The sequence below is a fragment of the Pagrus pagrus genome, assembly GCF_965226575.1.
Source record: "Pagrus pagrus genome assembly, chromosome: 15".
NCBI classification, from domain to species: Eukaryota; Metazoa; Chordata; class Actinopteri; order Spariformes; family Sparidae; genus Pagrus; species Pagrus pagrus.
Genome location: NC_140199.1, coordinates 10593024 through 10608766, shown reverse-complemented (window position 1 = coordinate 10608766; position 15743 = coordinate 10593024). Strand labels below are relative to the sequence as shown.

Genomic DNA, 15743 nt, shown 5'->3' with positions numbered 1-15743 from the left:
AATGAATCAGTGTCAGACTGAGAGCTCTTACAGTGTCTGTTTGAGATATTGCACCATTTTATTTAAACATACAGCTGTGAATCAGAAAATCACCAGGCCTGCTGTTGACATGTCAACAGTTTTTTCTGTCACCCACCGTCTATGAAGCATTCAGTCATTTATTTATTTATATATACAGTCCACTGATTAATTCATCAGCAGATTGAGCCATATTGCAAATAATCTGTGGGTTTAGTTCAACACAAGATAGTTAAAAAATAGCTCAACCTCAACCAACTACAACACTAAAATCTTTTTTCACATGAATGCATGAGCCATAATGATGTCGTTATACAGTAGTAAAACAGTCACAGAGTACATTTTTCTGAGTAACATCTTCAATGCAAGACTCTGATTTGCAACAGAGTATTTCACAGTGTGGTATAAGTACTTTTACTTTTACCACTGACAAATACCCAAGTTGGTTTTGAACCTCTGCACGTCAGTACCTCAGGTTTACATGGTCAAACATATAAACATTTGTCTTTCTGTAAAGTGAGGGAACAATAAACAACAGTGGAGAAATATAATAAATATTTATGTATTTCTTTCTCTGTCACTATAGTTTTCCTTGCGGCGCCATCTTGTGGCTACTGTAGGTACTGCATCGCCTCTCTCCCTCTTTCTCTCTCTCATTTATCTCCTTCTCCACATTTCCTCTCACACTCCGCCCACTCACAAAGCTACCTGTTGTAATCCTAAAACCTAAAACAAAACAAAAATGTCTTAGTCCACTGTTAAAACCCCTGGCTGTGTTGTCAGGATCCGTGCGGGCCAGGCGCCTGAACAGTTGCAGGTTGTGGGTGTAATATGACACAGTGAATGGGGCCGGGCTTGATCCAGTTTTTTACAGCCAGCCAAGCCCAGCCCTTCTTCAGGTCCCGAAACAGGTTATATTACGAATCGGGTGGGGTGTTTTATCCGGAATCCGCACCACACCCTCTGACTCTGCCTTTTGCGCAAAGACGCACAAGAAGCCAGTATATAACCGGACCGGACTGCGCCGCGCGGCACCACCTCCAGCTCGTCCTCCTCTCCACCGCCGCTCCACGCATCAACACACACTCGACCGTCGGTCATGTTTCGCTGTGGGATCGCCTACCCCCGCTGCAGGTGGATCGTGCCCCTGCTGCTGCTCTTCGCCATTATTTTCGACTTAATCGCCATCGCCGCCGAGTCGGGATGGGTCGAGGACGAGGACGCCAAGTCTCACTACGCCAATATGTGGACCCAGTACCGAGGGAGGAATGACCAGTGGAGTGGGACGTCGCTCATGGAGAACTGTAAGTGTCAGGTTTCCAGTCTACTACACATGAAACAGAATAGCAACACAGGACTGAGCGCAGCCAAGAGCATGAGCTGGTTCAGCCTCTGTGTCGCTGGGGTGTAAAATTCAACATGCATGTACTGTAACTTGAAGGACAACTAAAAAGTCCAGGCTGAGGGGAGGAGGCAGGCCTCCAACACCGACTGAACTTTGGTCCTCACTATCTTTTTTATTATGTCCAGCCTGGGCACATACCAGACAGAGGGGAGGTTTCATGCAGGTTTCCCTAAGAAGCCAACTTTGAATGTTTCCACACTTTAAATTTGTAGAGCAAAATGTCACATTAAAGGGACCCTGTGGAGTCTTTCACAGAGAAATCCAACTTCATCAAACCATCCACAGGCTTGTATAGACAACCAAGAGAGACGGGGAAGGTTTCAGTTTTGAACTCATGTTAAAATCCGCTCAGATATGAGTGATAGAGCCCCTTTAAGTGAGTAAGTGAACTTTACAGGTGCGCAAAATCAATGTTCAGTGAATCAATGAAAAATGTGGAAGAAACTTTTCAAAAGAAACAATTCAAAGAGAGATCCACTCCTTATATACCCTACTGTGCATACAAGGTGGGAAAAAAGACATCAAGAAAGGAAAATGAAGTAAAAAAAAATGCACCATTATTGTAAAAAGAAACAAGGACTGCTGTTATTATTGATTAATCTGCCAGTTTGTTTATTTTAAAATGCCCAGTTTAATTTCCCAGAGCTCAAAGAGCTGTCTTCAGACTCTTTAATTTATCTGACCAGAAAAAAAAAAGAAAGATTTGAAGGAGAGAAGCCACCCCATGTGTGACCTACTGTGCGTAAAAGGTGGGAAAAGAAAAAACGAATGGAAAAGGAGCTAAAATATGCCAGTCAACAGGATTATTTTTTCAGTCCCTTTAATTTGACCTGTAAAAAGTCCTTTGTCGAACAGGTTGCACAGCAGCTCTGTAACCTGTTGCTTCCTCTACAACCTGGAGCACATTTTCTTCTTCAGTCCGACATTTAATATGAGCTGCAGGCCGGTGTCATACCAGATATATTCAATAAGACTCTCGCTGGATAAAATCTTATGAAACAGACAGAGCTCCATTCACACAGGAAGTCTTTCCGCACCACTGACAATCACATAAAAAAAAACTAGCTTTCTGGATACTTACATAAGTGAGTCGTTAAGCTTTAAAATAACTGGTCACAGATTGTAGTGTTCGTTGCGGTTCGCTGGAGGTCAAATGTTTAGCAAGTTTTAGAACAACAAAGTTCACAAAACACCTCGGGCAGAGTTTGACTTTTTAAAAATAGTTCGTGACCGACAGTTTGTTCATTCCAGAAAAAGCCAAACGCGGAGCAGATTTCAACATAGCTGTCAAGACCAGTTATCACAAATAAGACTATTTATAGGCAAACCGTTAATGAGTTTTTCCCTCAGCTCAGAGGTCCAAGCAAAGTCGCACAAACTCACACGGATACACTCACTCTGAAACAATAACTGTGACCGGAACAGACTTCTGTTCTCGCTCTCCCTCCTTCTCAGGTTCTATATTGTTATTCAACACCCACAGTCTCCAACAAAGACGGCGCTGTTTGTCGTCCTTATCAGACTCCGAGTGAAGCTTATGGCACAGAGCTCCCAGAGACGTGCAACGTTTGAAGCATTTTCGTCTATCTCATCAGTGATTCTGACTTGGTTGCGCACATCTCTGCACAAAACATTCACTTGTATGAAAAGAGGCCATGTCAGTTCTTCATGGTATAGATGTTTCTGCAGAGACTTTCATCAGAACCCTAATGAGCCGAATCTTCATTCATATTTTACGATTGTTATTTAAAGTGTAGCTGCTGGAAACTCTGCTGTGTTTTACGTCATTATTACATTATTACACAGCCCGAGTGCTAACCTCAGATCCTTAAAGCTCACAGAAGAGTCTGTGTTTAACCTCCGACGAGCTCAGGCACCAAAATAATGAGAAATTGTGCATCGATTAGTTAAAGGGTAACCCCAACCCTTTCGTGGCTCCAGAGGAAGCTGTGTGCAAGTTGCACTGTGGGTAATGTAGGCGCCAGGTTTTGAAAAGGAAGAAGAGTATGTGGAATAAAAAACAGCGATATCTTTGGTTACAACAGTGTTACGGGGGTGCAAGACTAGACTAATGGACTGTCTTTCAAAACCTGGCACCCGCATTACCCACAATGCAACTTAGCCACAGAGTGACATAAATGGAGGCAATTTATCAGAGTCCATGCAGCTTCCTCTGTTTTCTGCTGTTTTACAGACAGAAGGATTATTCAAGTTGTTTCAAGCCTCTATTTAAGGAGGATACGGTCTCATTGAGATAAAAAAAACTTTTATTTTAAGAGAATCCTGGCCGAGACATAAAACAAACTTTTAACAATTACAATGAAGACAGATATCAGACTGATGATACATAAAATATCAAAACATTCATCAGCTCTCAAAACTTCTACAGCCGGATGTCCTTTCTTCCACTTCAAATACATTCAGTGAGAACAACTCCCTAACATTAGGATTCGAGCAAGGAGGGGTCAGTGTACTTAGAAAATAACAGAGAATCTTATCAATCTTAAGAAAATAACCATTAGTCAGTGACCTTGAGCGATTCCCACTAAATGTGTAAAACATAACTTCACAGTAATAACTGCACAAAATCCCCTTCAATCTGAGTTGAGCTGTTTTCTCTGGGTGTAAAATCTATATATTTAGCTATTTCTGTGCGTCATTGTGTGTATGTGTTCCTGTGTGTTTGTTAATGTTTAAACAACGATGGGAACTTGCCAAAAAATAGTATCGGATGAAGTCCAGACCTTCACTTTTTTCTCCCCATGTTGGCTCAGTGACAGCAGCAGTGAGCAGAGAGAATCTGTACAGACACGTATGAGCAGAAACTAAAGAAGCGAACACGTTTTCAGTCACGTTTCAAGTACATGTTTTTCCAGGTGATTGTCCGCTCTCATCTGAAGTTTTAGATTTGCTCTTGGTCTGCACTGCTGCTACCGTTTTGGCCGAGTCTCCTTTAAACAAAAGACGACCACAGCTGCCAGAAGACTACTGGCTGGATCTAGGATGCATTTTTTACCCCGAGCTTCGGCTGAGCATTCTTGGCCTCAGCCAACTGAAAACTGAGGAAACAAACACGACCAGCGCAGATGATGTGTGCAGATGTAGTCTGACATATTTGAATATTGGCATCAGACCACACAGACACCCTCGTGGCGGTCATGGTATTTAGGCCGCTCCCTATATACACAGGAATTCTCAGGAAGTTCAGCTTTCCTGTAAAATTAAACATGTTTGAGTATGTCACTGCCAAAATGCATGAATCATTGCACATGGGTAGGGCGATATAACGACATGTCTCTACAGACAATACAAAAATTTGGCAGTAACATAAAAGGTACAGTTTCATGGTAACATTTCATTTTTATGTGATTTATGCATCAATATGATGAAATACCTCGATTTAAATCACTGGATTAGCAAAAAAGCAGACATTTTAGTCTTTGGATTGTATCTTTTAATGGCTTTTCTTTGGATTTTTCTGAAAATTTACCACATCCAACAATATATTTAGAGTGCAGTATATAATCACAAGGGCTGCTGTTATTATTGGTTAATCTGTCAGTTGTTTCTTTTCAATTAATCACTAGAAAATGGTAGAAAATAAAAAAAAACAAAAAATCTCCTAGAGCTCAAAGTGCTGTCTTCAGATTCTTTATTTCATCCAAACATCAATTGAAAAACCCAAAGATCTTTCATTAGCTGTCTTTTATGTTAAAAAAAGGAAGCAAATTCTCATATTTGAGAGGCTTAAACCAGGAACTTCTGCTCAAAAACTTACAAATTGATTATGAATATAGTTGCAAAGACAGTTTTAGGTGAAAACAAAAAGCAAACTTTTTTAAAATAAAGCTGTACTTCACAGTCCAACAAATCCCGAATACAAAGTCCAAGCAACCAAAACAGAAGGATCAGGCAGGGGCAAATCCAAGAATTAAAAAAGTACAACAAAAGTACAAAAACTAAATAAAGAACAAACCAAAGAAGCACTGGGAACACAGGCAACACAAGGAACATGAGGAACACGGGATACACGGAGCTGACGTGGGGAAAACAGGACGAAAACAAATAAGCTGACTAGGAGTAAGAGAAAAACAGAGGCTTGAATAGACCCGGACTACTTAACAAATGAAACAAAGGCGATCAGGAAGAAGCTCTGACAGCTACTGTATACTACCATGGAAGATTTCATCCATATCGGCCACTCCCACATGTACAAACAAACACTCAACACTCACTTTCTGGCACCTCCACTGCTCAATGCCAGTCACATTATTGTAAAATCAAAGGTTTTTCGCGTTGGTCACCAAGTTAAAGGCACTTTAAACCCCCAGACTTAAATCACTGGCACTGTGTTCCCAGCATTGAGAGCTGCTGGCTGTGCAGGTGTCCCGTTAAAATCTTTTCAAGGCAAACACGGGATGTCAAGTGGATCTCTGCTGCCAGCATGAAAGCCTTTTCCTAAGAGGTTTTGATGAATATTATCCTTGACTGTAAGACCAGCGCTGGCCTGAATACAAGCTTTAGAGCAAACACATTTGTCATGGCCAAAGCTCTATGTGATGTACGTGGGAGAGTCGAGGCGCGTTTGTGTCTGAGTGTGTTTTAAACTCGAACGATTCACAGTTGAGAGCGTGTTCCTGTGCGCATGCAGCCACAGTGTAAAGGTGTAGGAGTGAAGCCTATAGTAATCTCTGATTGTTTTGATCAGAAGAGGAAAACAGATGTTTGAACAGCTGGATGGCATTAAGTAAGACTGATGGTAGTTCTAGTGTTCGCCCACAGACACGCACACAGGCATTTTCACAGGCTGTATTCAGCATTAAATACAGAAAACAACCTCTCTTTAAACAGAAACAAACACACAAGAAACGATATCAAACTGTAGCGCATTTCTAGCACAATATCTATAAGAGAAACACTCGATGAGGAAGGCAGAGCTGAAACTTAAGGACACCGTGTAAGTGTTGTACTGTTTGAATAAAACGAACAATGGTAGAAGGAATTTTTGTAGAGTTTTAGTCAACTTCCTTCCTTCTTTTGTTGTGCTCGTGAATGTGCACGTTTTAACTTGAAAAACGTGTGACGTGTATAAAAGTACTCCAACAGCTCACACGTCCACATGCAGGTTGCAGGCAGCGCAAACATCCATCTTCACAGTTCCATCGACACACTTTACTGAATTAAAAATCTCTCGTTAAGTTCACCACAACTCGGCTGATGAGTTATTACTGTGTCACAGAGCCACACAGTGCTGGAATGCTAAGCTCATTACGTTCAGCATTTTGTTTTTCATTTTCACGCTCCTTTTGAAACAGCAGCCTTGTGCTGTAAACAGAAACAATCTGACTGAATCTTCAGTGAGGCTGCTTCATATTTATAATTTAAGATATTTATTGGTGTCTTTTTCTTTTGTGGCACTGCTGTGGGCTGGAGGCAACAGCATTTAGTTATTTTATTTTATATTCTTTATCTTTCTGTGCGCATCACTTCCATTTGTTCCTTTGTTTCTTGAGCTGTGGTTGAGGTGCTCTCTCCCGTCTATTTGCAAGTTCATAATGCTCAGGATGAGTCTGATTTCATCGCTCTCGTCCTGACATGTTAAAGTTAAAGAAACCGCCGTGAGGAACATTGAACCAGTCGAACTAGTCTGGCGTTTGTCAGCGTGTGCATGATGAGAGAATCACCTCAGGCTGGGGCGGGTAGGGCTTTACCTGAACACAAACACGCAGGTATGAATAATTTAGGGTGTTGTTCGATCCAGTTACATAGAATTAGGTGTGGCAGTGTGCTCCAACCAAGGTGGACCTCTGCATGAGTGTTTGTTTGATTATTATCATTATTTAAATTTTGAAGGGCATGTGAAACCTGTTCAGAGCACGCTGCATACAACAGCACCTTCCCCACTCAAACACATTTATCTCAATGTTGGTGTCTCGTAAGGTCATAAACATCTCTGGCACAAACATCTTCAACCACACATGATGGGAGCTGCTTGCTTCAGACTCTATCTGCGCTGCATGTTCCCTGTAATTACAGACGCCATGTCTGCAGAGGTCAGAGAGAGATAAGGAGAGCGAAAGTGTTGTTGAGGGTGTGACAGCCTCTTTCTCTCTCTCTCTCTTTCTCTCTCTCTCTCTCTCTCTCTCTCCATATCACGTTGAACCTCACTAACCTTGAGGATTGTGCTGTCCTGAGTTCACGCTGCTAGCGGTGAGAGAAACTGAGAGCTCACCAGAGCTGCAACAGTGACGAAAGCCACATTGCACAACACTGACTCATTTGTTTCCAGACAAAAAGCTAAAACAACCAAATGAGACAGCGATAATTACTTTTTAAACTGATGTTATAATTGCATCATGCATGAATTATGTTCTAACAAGCAGTTACTGCTTTTAGTTTCTGTGCTTCTTCACAAGGATGGAGGTTTGGTTCAGTGGTGGGAGGGGGGGCACGAGAAAATAAAAAAATGTAGGGCTGAAACCAGCGATTCTTTCATTAATCCTTTAGTCCAGTGTTTTTTTCAGTCCTGTTCCTTGTGGCCCCCTGCCCTGCATGTTTTAGATGTTTCCCTGTCCCAACACACCTGATTCAAATAATGGGTCATTATCAGGCTTCAGCAGAGCTCAATGACCACCTGATCATTTGAATCAGGTGTACTGGACGAGAGAAACGCAGCCCGCAGGAACAGGATCGAAAAACACTTGTTTACCCCATGAAATGTCAAAAATTTGTGGAAAAATGACGTAAATAGTTCTAGGAACTAATTTTCTCTCCACCAACGAATCGTTCCAATTTGAAAAAATGGTAATGGTAGCGTAACAAAGACAAAGAAATGCTTTGTGAACAGCTCTATTATTAATGCAGTGACCCTAAAAACATCTCTATTTTTCTTTTTGGTTTCCTAGAGAACTCTTCTTGTCCTGTCAGATGTTCATTTGAAGGAATTTCTTGTGAGAGTTTTACCTGTAATTAAAAAAAGATGATAAATGATGATAATAAAGAATGATTAAGGAGACTGAACATTTTTTTTTTTGCAACACAGATCTTCTCTCATCTGGATAAACATGGCAGGACAGTCAGAGAACAATGCTCCCAAAATTAAAATATATATAAAAAAATGTAAATAACTGTTGTAACTTTTCAGGTTTTCATGTGTATTTCTGACTAATGTTTGTTTGTGTTGGACTTCAGCTTGGGCCCAGGCAGTGGCTGCTCTGATGATCATCGGTCTCCTCATCCTCATCATCGCCTTCATCATTTCCTGCGTGGCTCTGTGCTGCACGCTCAACATCACTCTACTGCCCTTTATTGGAGTACTGCTGATCATTGTTGGTAAGATACGATCATGAACACTCTTACAAACATACAAACCTGAAGTATGACTTCTGAATGAATTAGAAATGTTTGAAGCAGAGTCAGATGAGTTGAAGCAAAGCATCAAATCTACGATTTGCTCTTTTGAAGACTAAAACTGAAAGCAGAACAAGTGAACTGCGTCATCCAAAATCACCCTGTTTCTGTTGTACTTCATAGAAACTTTAATGGAGCCTCACAGACAAAGATCAACACTCAAACATAAATGAGATTCTCTGATAACAAAGATTACAGGTTCAGTCAGGGCACAATGTTCAGTCCTCAGAGAACATGTTTATTCTTGCATGTGGAGCCTATGAAGTGTTTAGTAATTTAACTGCAAGTTGAGGGAAAAAGCCTTGGAGCAATATCTGGTTGGATAAAAGGATCGGTTTACCCCAGTCAGTCACGCACACACACACACACACACACACACACACACACACACACACACACACACACACACACACAAACAAAATCAAAATATCTTCTCACTTAACTCTGTGGTGGTATTAAACCCAGGTTTTTAAGATTAAGATTTTAGCCCTCACTCTTAACTGAGGAAAGAGTCCCTTTACAGGAACTCTGTTGATTATTGGATATAATTGTGCTGTGGAGTTAGCAGGAATCTCAAAACTTGAAGGAAACATGAAACCGAAACTATCTTCATGATTTAATCCCATCCATGTAAAGTCTGGCTGCGTATCATGTTTTGCTTTACTGGTAGTGATACTGGTACTAACTACTTTTTTTTATTTATTTATTTATTTATTTTTTTTACAAAAACCCTTTACCATTGAACAGAAGAAGCCAAAGCTCTCAAATGTTCAATGTTGTCTGAACTCGAGCAGCAGTAACATATGATCAGATGTATATGAAATATGAAATTTGGTGTAAAAAAGTTACTTTTTCTAAAACTTTTTACCTGCTGTACAACCTCACAAAATGTTAGCTCCCCCAATACCATCTCCTGACTGTTTCTGTTCCCCTTCTGCTGTGTACTTTTCCTGTTAGTTCCCATTTTTAATCACGTTTGTTGTGTTTTTGAGCCTTTTTTATTTCACTTCTGCCTACTATCTCGCCATCACGGTCGGAGATTAGTTTATAATAAATCATGGATGACACTGAAACAAAAATATTACAGGGAAGACTTTCAGGTCAAGTATTTAATTTGAAATTCTGTAGTATGTCAGTATGTATGATAGTGTGTATATATATGTAAAGAAATAAATTTACTTATTTCACTTTCAAAAAGTACTTTTGGGATTCCAACTAGAGGAAGCTTGTGTACCGCGACCGTAGTTTGAGAATAGTGATTATAAGTTAACTATTTCTCAGCTTCCTTCAATACACGTTGCTTCATGTTGGTTGTGGTTGAACCACAAATAGAAAACATTTGTGATACTTGGTTATGATTATTTTATTATCTTGTGATGTGCTGACCCTAAACATTTAATATATTGCTTTAACAAGACCAAGTGTAATGTAGTTTTGTTTCTAATCAAAAAATAGGCAGATTTTCATTCAGTTTGACCAAAGGGTGTTTAAAGGTCCTTTAACCTCTACTATTTTGGGCCCTGGGTTTCATCAGACTGAGGGGGGAGCATGAGACATTGAGATCATGCAGAGAGACAAAGGTTAACAGTGCTTGTGAGAGCAGAGGAGTTTAAGTGAAAACCCTGAAAATGTCAAGCTTTCTTCAGAAGGGAAAGATTTTAGGTGGGAGTGATGAAGAGAGGAAAATCTCACAAGAGTTCTACAGAAAAACAGCTGAACATGATGATGTGTGCTGCTTTGACGTAAAAATGAGAAGTAGCGACAGAGAAAGGGAGTGGAGTGAGCACAAAGTTAGACGCTCGCGTCAGGAAGGGGGGGGAGGGTGAGGTTTAGGTGTGACGTTACCATGGGAACAGCTGGTTTAGTCTGTTTATCCGACTGACTCACACCACAGAGAGTCTGACAACACGGGGCAGAGCCACGCAAACACATAGCGCTTCACATTTCACAGGTACTGCGAGGTCTGTTTTAAAATGTGCCGGAGGGAGTTGAGCATAGTTTGCATTTGGCTTCACACACAGGAAATTTGGCGCTCGGCTCCTACAGGTGGAGCAACGTGACCCTTGTGTCAGTCAGAGTCTTGGAAGAAAGAGACGGATTAAAAAAAAGAGTAGTAGGACTAAAGCTGTGTTTAATGATCCCTCTGTTGTGCTTTCATCTCACCAGCTCAACACTTTTTAAAAATAATACTCAGAACTTGTCCCTGAAAATCATCTCCTTCCTCCTTCTTATACCCTTAATGTCTGGTTTCCCCTCTTTAGAAACTCTAAGGGAATTTATTCCCTACTTTTTGACAGTATCACGTACAGTATTTTGTGTTTGTTTCAGCTTTCACTGAAGTTATATGACCTTCACGGTGAAATAAATATTCACAACCAAGACTCAATGTCATCATGTCTCGCACATCCTTAAATACACATTTCCAAACTTCACGAAAAGTTTGGGATCTCCGCTGGAATTTAAAGGAGACTTTTAAGCTTTTCTGGTTCTCGTGCATCTTCAAGGTCTTGGAAGTTAATAAGTGTCACAGAAAACACTGCTCCTGAAGTACCTGAAATGCCTCGTCAGTAGTCTTGCCTTTAATTCCTGGATTTTATGACATCACGTCTTTTTTAAAATAAAGTTATGTGAATTTGGTAAAAGAAGTTTGTAATGACTTAAGACGTTTGACGGTTACATAAAATATTCTGGTATTTCCAGGCTTTTCACTCATTTAAAGTCAGATGAAGACAAAAAAGTACACACATACAATATTTTTTTTCAGTACATCAGCGCTGTTTGGCAACAATCCCTCAAACACAGACGGGATGGAAACTGTTCATGAACGCTACAGAATATTTGCATGATGGACGCTCAGTTCGGCGTCTTTTAAAGCCTGTTTTTAAATTGCTTTTAACACCATACTGAAATGAACTGACAGCAATGGCAGCCAAGAAGACAGAAAAAATGTGTTTGTATTTGTAGCGGATGGGCTATTAGACCTCACAGGGCAAAAAGGCTGATGAAGCTTCTGAGTAAAATCATCCGGGTGTCTCTTGATTAAAAGAGACTTTCTGCTGGGATAAAGTGTCCCCCTTGACTCACCAGCTGCCCTGCCTTTTTCATGAGGGCGTAAAGAGCTTCACAAATTTTCAATGACTGTCACAAATAAAGGGTGCATCACGGGACTAATCAGTGTCACACCTTTCTAGAGAAAATCTGTGAGGAGGCGCTGATCTGATCGCCGTCTGTGAACACTGACTCACCTCCATCTCACAGATTTCGATATGTTGAGATAACTCTTACACACTCATGTAAAGGAATTTCCACACCTTGCTGTTACTGTCAGTGTAACTGCATGACTGTCTATACAGTTTTTTTATTTCTTTGTTTTGAAATAAGAAGATTTAGGACACTAACACGCCTTTTCTCCCCATTGGAGTCTCCCTCTCTGTCTGTTTCCGTCTTGTTATGTCGTCTTGTTGTGTCTGTCGTGCCTGAGATGCACTGATAGATTGAAATCAGTCTCGTAATACCAGGACAGCAAGTAAAGTACCGATACTGGATACATCTACTTAACTACAGTAAATAACCCTTGTCCTCCTCTCTCTCTCTCTCTCTCTGCAGTTGTTCTCCAGATCATCGCTCTGATCATCTACCCCTGCAAATTCAACGAGCTGATCTTTGAGGGCAACTACTACTACACCTGGGCCTACGGCTTCGGCTGGGGCGCAACCATCCTCTGCATCGGCTGCGCCGTCCTCTTCTGCTGTCTGCCTCGCTACGAGGATGAGCTGAGCGGCCTGGCCAAGGTCAAATACCTCTACTCCTCCGCCTAAAGACAAAAGCTGCACGCCCACCCGATGACAGCCATTTCCATTTTCCACTCTGAGCCGGATCTGCGTCGGCCATCGAACATTTTTACCATTTCACCAAAGATCCACGATGGCTTAGTTCGGTTAAATTTGGCTCTGCGGTGGAAAACTTCTTCTCCACGATCCGAGAGTGGAGTTAGAAGAGAGGGGGGAATCCTGCTGGATTTGGTTTGTGATCGGATGTCTCATCTCTTTTAATGTACAGACCTCTATTTTAGACAGCATCATAAAACATTCTGCATTTGCGTGAAACATATTCCTTATTTCATCTGTACTTTTTTATCTGTAATCCTCAATGCAAGATCACCCAAGTGCACTTAACCTAAGGGATGTAATTATGTGTAAAGGATAGCTTTAGCCGGATTTTTTTTTAGATCTTGGTAGAAGAGCAATTCAGACAAAAAAAACAATAATCTTCATGTGGTTTTGTCCCATGTGTCATAATTAGCTTTTCTCAGTTCTTCAGTGTGTGTGTCTTGTATTCTGTGAGAAGGGACAGTAGGTTTGGACTCTGAATGTATGCTACAGTAACGTACGTGTAGTTTAACGGTCGTGTTTGCACCTTTTTTATGCTTTTTTTTGTTTTGTTTTTGTCTCCAGAGTTTTTTATTCTCATTTACGTATTACCAAAGGGATATAACTGTGGGAGTTTGCTGTGCTTTCTTTGTATCTGAACACTACTACTAATACGGTTCGTGAGTAGACACAGCAGAAGGGTGATGGTTGATTGACTTTGCTTCGCCGTCATCCTAAACCGGAAGCAAATTGAGCTAGTTTTTTTTATTTTTTATTTTGACCAAGACTTTTTTTAACGCTGTCTTCGACCCCAATGGCACACATCCACCTTGCAGACGTCGGCACGAGTTACGTTGGAAAAACATAGCATGGGCAGTGTTTGTTAACTGGGAAGACGTTGGCGAGTTGTGACCAAATGTCCGCATCTTTCCAACATCTTTCCAGTTAACAAATACTCCCCATGCTATGTCTTTTCAACGTACCCTCTAATCAGGCCAACGTCTGCAAGATGTATGTGTGCCATTTGGGTAGAGATGGGTTATTTTAAAATCTGTGGCTGAAATGGAAAAAATATCAAGAAATCTGAATCATCTGTAGAAATTCTACCCTCAATGTTTCAAACAGTCCAAACTTGTATGAGCTGCCTGGTTTTATGATGATCGACATGTCAACATTTTGGTTTAAAGGGAACAATAGACGCTCTATTTGTGTGTTTCAGTTCTTGTTGACTCAGAGTAGGTATATTTGAATTCCTTAAAAGATTTAAAGATTTCTTAAAGTTTTAATCCTCCTTTGGTTAACCTTCTGCTGGTTTGATGAGACACAGAGACCAAGGCGTACAATCTTCTGACATACTGTGTGTGAAACCCGTGCCTTAGCTGGATTAGTGTGGTGTTGTTTCATCCCTGAATGTCTTATCAAACTGGCCGGTCTGGTTTTACTGATGGTAGTTACACTTCATCTCTGTCAACGCTCGCATTGCTGTTCATGCCAAGAGCAAATTCATGCCCAAACGAGACCAAGTCATTTTGTTTTATTACATTTGCATATTAAGAAGAGAACGAAGAGTTTCTCAAGTTACTCATGAAGCAAATTATTGCATAAATAACGACAATAACACTGTAATTTGATAGAAGTTTTAACAGAGTGAGAGGACGGATTAAGACAGATTTGTGCTTGTAGAAGTTGAGGTGAAACCTGCTTTTACTAACAGCATGAGTCCGCCAGCTTTTTCAGTCATTCTTAATCACTGTATGGGTGTATACTGTACTATAGAGGATGTCTCACTAACACTCATCCACTCCTGGAAATCACCCAGCTGTTCTTCTGCTGTAGTATGAATTGATTATTTTTGGTAGTCTGTGTATTTTTATGCAATAAAGAGTTTCTTTTTTTGAAACATTTGAGACATTTCTTGTTATTATATGATATGATACATTTGTATTTCCTTAGATGAAAACATCTTATCTGATCCACTTGTCTTACTCTGGCGTGGCAGCAATAAGCTCTGTACCTCAGTTCATCACAAACATTCAAAATCAACACATTTGGAAAATGATAGTTTTCACTGGACAGGAAGGGAAAAAAAATACATAATCTGAAAAGTAAAGAAAAGAGTAAAAAGTACCATATTCACCTATGAAATGTAGTGAAGTAGTAGTACACATTTGGTTAAAATGGAGGATGGAGATACTTTAGTTGCATTCCATCTCTGCTCACAGCGCAGTGACCATGTTTATGTTTGGAGAGATAGTTTTCAGGAGAAGTTAAGTGAGAAGCCTGAGAAAACAGGAGGAGAAAAGGATACAGGGGAAAAAAGGAAATTTTCCAAGTTTGTGGGAAAATGTTTTATAACCCTGACTCTGCTTTGCAGTTTGCAATAAAAATGATGAAATCTCTCAAGGCCCATTGCAGAAAAACATCAAAATAAATATCATATAAACACTCAAAAAGCATAAAAAATGATCCAAATGTATTCAAGTTTTTGTATTTACAATGTCAGTGAGGTTGAGCAGAAAACCCTGTTGCCACCGGCATGTTAATGATGTTCCCTTCCCTGAGTTTGTACTTATATGGGCTTGTCACCACATACACACACACACACACACACACACACACACACACACACACACAGAAGAGGAGGCACAAGGAGGAACATAGCTGATAAACAACACACTGATCCACAGATGTGAGTCATGAATTATGACATGACACACCCAGAGAGCCCAACCCTGCAACAAGCCTCGGTGAGAATTAGACTTTGCTCAGCATGTCCTGACAGCTCGAGTTTCTCTGTGAAAGGGGTGGAGAGAAAAGAGTGCAGAGGGAACTGGAAAGAGAGGCAAAATGACATGAGGGTGAGAAATACGGCGTGAGGCAGAGAGTGAAAAGAGGGAAATAAATCAAGATAGACAGCAGGTACCCTACTTTTCCCTCCGTTGTGCATGGTCCTGTTGTGTACTGTCTCATTTTACTTTACAATAAATCACAAGGCATCGTTAACAAGGATCGATGTGTTCAAGCATGAAGCGCCTTGATAG

At 40.6% G+C, this 15743-nt stretch overlaps 1 protein-coding gene across 1 annotated transcript; it reads left to right on the top strand.

The window, feature by feature from the left end:
• Positions 1–882: 882 nt before the first annotated feature.
• On the top strand, positions 883–14609 carry perp (p53 apoptosis effector related to pmp22). Its single transcript, XM_084375901.1, has 3 exons — positions 883–1322; positions 8615–8755; positions 12440–14609. Exons 1-3 carry the CDS (start codon positions 1118–1120, stop codon positions 12649–12651), a joined length of 558 nt encoding a protein of 185 aa, XP_084232027.1. The 5' UTR covers positions 883–1117; the 3' UTR covers positions 12652–14609.
• The last annotated feature ends 1134 nt before the right edge of the window (positions 14610–15743 follow it).